The 4,224-nt window shown below is 34.8% G+C and overlaps 1 protein-coding gene across 1 annotated transcript; it reads left to right on the top strand.

Annotated features, from left to right (window-relative positions):
- Nucleotides 1-749: 749 nt before the first annotated feature.
- LOC112501805 lies at nucleotides 750-1,508 on the top strand. Its single transcript, XM_025105534.1, has one exon. The coding sequence runs from the start codon at nucleotides 762-764 to the stop codon at nucleotides 1,233-1,235; it is 474 nt and encodes a 157-aa protein (XP_024961302.1). The 5' UTR covers nucleotides 750-761; the 3' UTR covers nucleotides 1,236-1,508.
- The last annotated feature ends 2,716 nt before the right edge of the window (nucleotides 1,509-4,224 follow it).

Below are 4,224 nucleotides of genomic sequence, written 5' to 3'. Positions count from 1 at the left end.
CAATTTTAATTTTTGGAGTCCAAGCTCAAACCAATCAGGTTCAAGATGAAAATGAGTTGGTGTTTTAGCATGGTGAAAGACTAAAAGTACATAAATGGTTGTATTTGTTGATTAAGACAAAAAAAATTATCCATAAGAGATGCAAATGTAGACTAAAGATAATTAATACCATGATTGTTAAAAAGTACTGATATTTATTAGAGATTAACCTTTTCGATAATGTATTAATGTTAGAAAGTTGGTAATATGCAAATAAGGTAATCTGATATGGGAAAAAAGAAGTTAAACCATTTATTTCAAAGAGCATAACACTACGTGGATTTAGCCATAACTTTTATAGTATTAACATCGAAACTTAATGTTGTCGGCAGGATACAAAAATAAGTATCATAGTCGTCTTAATATTATTTTATCAATTTCAGTTTTTTACAATTTGGACACAAAGGTGCCTGAAAAGTCTTAGGTTCAAATTCAAGAAGAAACAAAAATCCCCGTGTGGCCATGGAGATTCAAATGTGGTGACTTCGGCTACTGCAAAGCAAGTGGTCGTTCTGGAATTAGTCGGCTCGCATAATGGGTTGAATATCCAAGTTAATAATAAAAAATTGGTACAAAAGATGTATATAGGGACCAAATATGCAAGTTAAGTATAAGTTGAGGACCACATTTGTAATTTACAGAAAGCTTTTCCTTTGTCGCCACCTTGATATTTCCATAAATCATCCTCTCTCACTCGGCCATACGAACTCCGCCGCACGCAAATGGACGACGCCCGCAAATTTTCCCTAAAAGATAAGATCAAACAATCCCTCTGCTTCTCCTGTTGTTTTCCGACGAACCACCGTCAAAACCTACACTCCGAATCAACATCCTCCGGCAGCGATAACAGCAAACGTCCTCTGTTTCTTGTCGGTGCATCGTCGCAGTGGATTAGATCCCGAGCGACCCTTGATCTTCCGGAGATCAAACACAAGTGCCGTAACATCTTCGGACAGATTGGCTGCAGTAATGGCAAACAAAACCACCGTCGCCGCCGCTCCTCTGCCGATTTCAGGTACGATCCTCTCAGCTACGCGCTCAATTTCGAAGAGGATTCCGGCATGAACCTTGAGGAGGATACTCCCCTCAAGGATTTCTCGGCGAGGTTGCCGTTATCGCCTCCGCGATCCTCTACCGTACCGTCGTTGAAAACGATGGACCATCAATCTTCCCCACCCATAGCCGCCGTCTCCTGATTCTCTAGTAAACCGTAGATATCTACATCGGGACTTGTACATGAAATCAGGTGTTTAGGGTTTCAAGTGTCGTCTTTGCCATGAATTTCGCCGGTTACATATTTAAAATTTTTATATTATTAAATCAAATTTCATATATTATATTGTATTTGATATATGTTTTTCCATTTTATAGATCGAAAATAAGCTTTTGAAACCTGTCTAAATGATGAATTTTAGATCCCCAAAACCATGTGTCCATGCTTGAATGAGGTTCAAAACCATATACATCACATGTCGACCAGTTGAATCTTTGTTGTCAGATATTTATTTGTTATATATTTATAAGTTATTGTCTTGTCTCATATCGCATCAAACGTGAGGTACTGAGTTCTTCTGGTTTCATGTCCATCAAACGTGAGACAATGAGTTTTTGTCATATCCCATGTCACGTCAGACATGGGACATGGAAAATCTTTGTCTTGTCCCATGTCGTGTTAAATATGAGACAATAACTTTGTTCTGTCTTGTCATATTCTTTCCCATATATTAAACGCAACCTTAATTATCAAATGCTCTTATACGAGTTTTGATGATTGAAAACCATGAGAAGAAAAATGTGACATGGGACGAAGCTAGAAACATGTATTTTGTTTGTTTCTCGTTTCTTTTACTTTCGTGGATTATGGTGGTTCATGAGAATCACTTTATATAGCTCGTTTTTCAAAACGTTAATATTGTGAAAAAGTTGGCTGATATTAATTAAATTATAACAAAAATACAATGTAAGAAGTTGATATCAAATTACTTGTTTTAAAACATGATTATTATGTTTAGTGAATAAATTTTGAAGCTTTTTTCCTATGATTTTTTTTTACTAACCTGGATATCCAAACCGGTATGCGAGCCGACTAATCACAGAGCGACCGTCTGCTTTGCAGATAGCCCGGAGTCACCGTATTTGAACCTCTGTGGCCACAAAGGAATTTTTATTCCTTCTTGGATTTAAACCTATGAGATCCTGATACTTTTGACATTTGGAGAATTTTTCCTATGATTATTATTATTTATACAACTTTTTGTATAAAATTTCATATTTTAAAATACAACATTATATGACAACTGGTTTAGAGGTAAAAGACATTATAGATATGAAATAACATGGTAAATTAGGATTTGAGTATGATTGCATGAAAATTGTTGTTTGATTTATTTTACTTAATACCAAAAGTGGGATGCTAAACCCGGTCAACTTAATCTGAAAAAACTAAATAAATTCAAACCAAGGTAATCTGACACATAGTTGAAATAAAATTATCTCAAACTACATTTATTGGGTTAAGATAATTTGAACCCAACCTGATGAACTCAATGCCTTTATGTAGTACGGATTAATATGATTGTTAAGTCTTTGATTAATATATGTCCACTAGACCAAAGACCAACCTGTAGTTTAGCTATATTTAAAATTATATTACAATTTCAATTGCAATTTTACTTTGTTATTTGCATGAAATTTCAACTTTTTTTTAATTTGTTAGCGTTTTTTTGTATGTTCTCATTATGATTTTACTTCGTTTAAACAAAATGCTTAGGTAGATTGTAAAATGATGTACCAAAGTTTTAAACTGACCAACCCAACCCGACCCAACCCGACTTGTATGATTTGTGTTGAGTTGGGTTGTAGTTTTGCTTAAGTTGGGTTGGGTCGAGAGTTTTCAGGACGTAAACATTGGGTTGGAGGCTTCACGTAAGTATGAATGGGGTTCTATTCCTGCCAACCAACAACATCAAACTTGTGAGAATTTACCTTATGTTTCTCCAAAGTAGAGAACAAGATGGAGAGAGTTGTTGGACAAGGTTGCATCGGCGCCGGTCTGGGGTCGCCAGGGTCCATGTATATATATGTGTGTGTGTGTGTATATATATATGTCTATATAGGGGGTCATTCAAGGGAAAACTGATTAGTTTGTGGTAACTGTAAGATCCAATCTCAACCATAAATCAACGGATAAATTAGAAAATTAATAATTATGGTAATTTGAGTTAAAATTATAATTAGAGGACATTTTAGGTATTTTTAAAAAACTCCTCTCTCATCTCTCCGACCTCCAATCTCCGGCCTCCGGTGAACATTAATCCGGCAAGTACCAAATAATCACAAAGATACACAATGTGATACCCATCGTGTTATACTGTGATGCTATTGTGATATCAACTATGATACAACTCAAATCTTAAAAACAAAGATACACAATGTGATACCCATTGTAATACACAATGTGATATCCATTGTAATACACAACGTGATACCCATTGTGATATACTGGGATACCGATTTCACCGGAGGCCGGAGATTGGAGGTCGGAGAGATGAGAGAGGAGAGAGGAGATAGGAGAGATGAGTTTTTTAAAAATACCTAATATGCCCTCTAATTATAATTTTAACTTAAACTACCATAATTATTAATTTTCTAATTTATCCGTTGATTTGTGGTTGAGATTGGACCTCACAGTTAGCATAAACTAATCAGTTCTAATTTGATTAGGCTCATATATATATATATATATATATATATATATGAAAGGGTTCAAACGAGAACCCTTGTGATTTACGAGAACGCGAGAACAACCCAATAACCTCATATTGTGATAAAATATAAAATTAAAAGATTTTTAAAATTAAAATTAAAATATAAAAAGATTCAAAAAATATTAAAACTAAAAGGGTAACAATTAAAATGATATCATAAAATCTTTTAACACGATTACACGATCATGATTATCATTATTTAATAAACGGTTAAGAATTCAAGGAGACTTAGAAGTCTTAACATCAAATCGCAAAACAATAGTGATCGACCAAGAACACACGAACCCTAATCGATCAAGAACCCTAATCGATCAAAGAGAAGCTATTGCATGCAACACTACTAAAAAAAAGGGCATCACCGACGGATTTTTCTGGCGGAAATTCCGTCGGAAATATTACCGACGGATTACCGACGGAT

This window comes from Cynara cardunculus, unplaced genomic scaffold (genome assembly GCF_001531365.2).
Source record: "Cynara cardunculus var. scolymus isolate 2C unplaced genomic scaffold, CcrdV1 Un_Scaffold_571, whole genome shotgun sequence".
Lineage (NCBI taxonomy): Eukaryota > Viridiplantae > Streptophyta > Magnoliopsida > Asterales > Asteraceae > Cynara > Cynara cardunculus.
This window is presented reverse-complemented; position numbering and strand designations above follow the sequence as displayed.

Coding starts and splice junctions, on each gene's coding strand:
- LOC112501805 (XM_025105534.1), top strand. CDS start 762: ATGGACGACGCCCGCAAATTTTCCCTAAAAGATAAGATCAAACAATCC.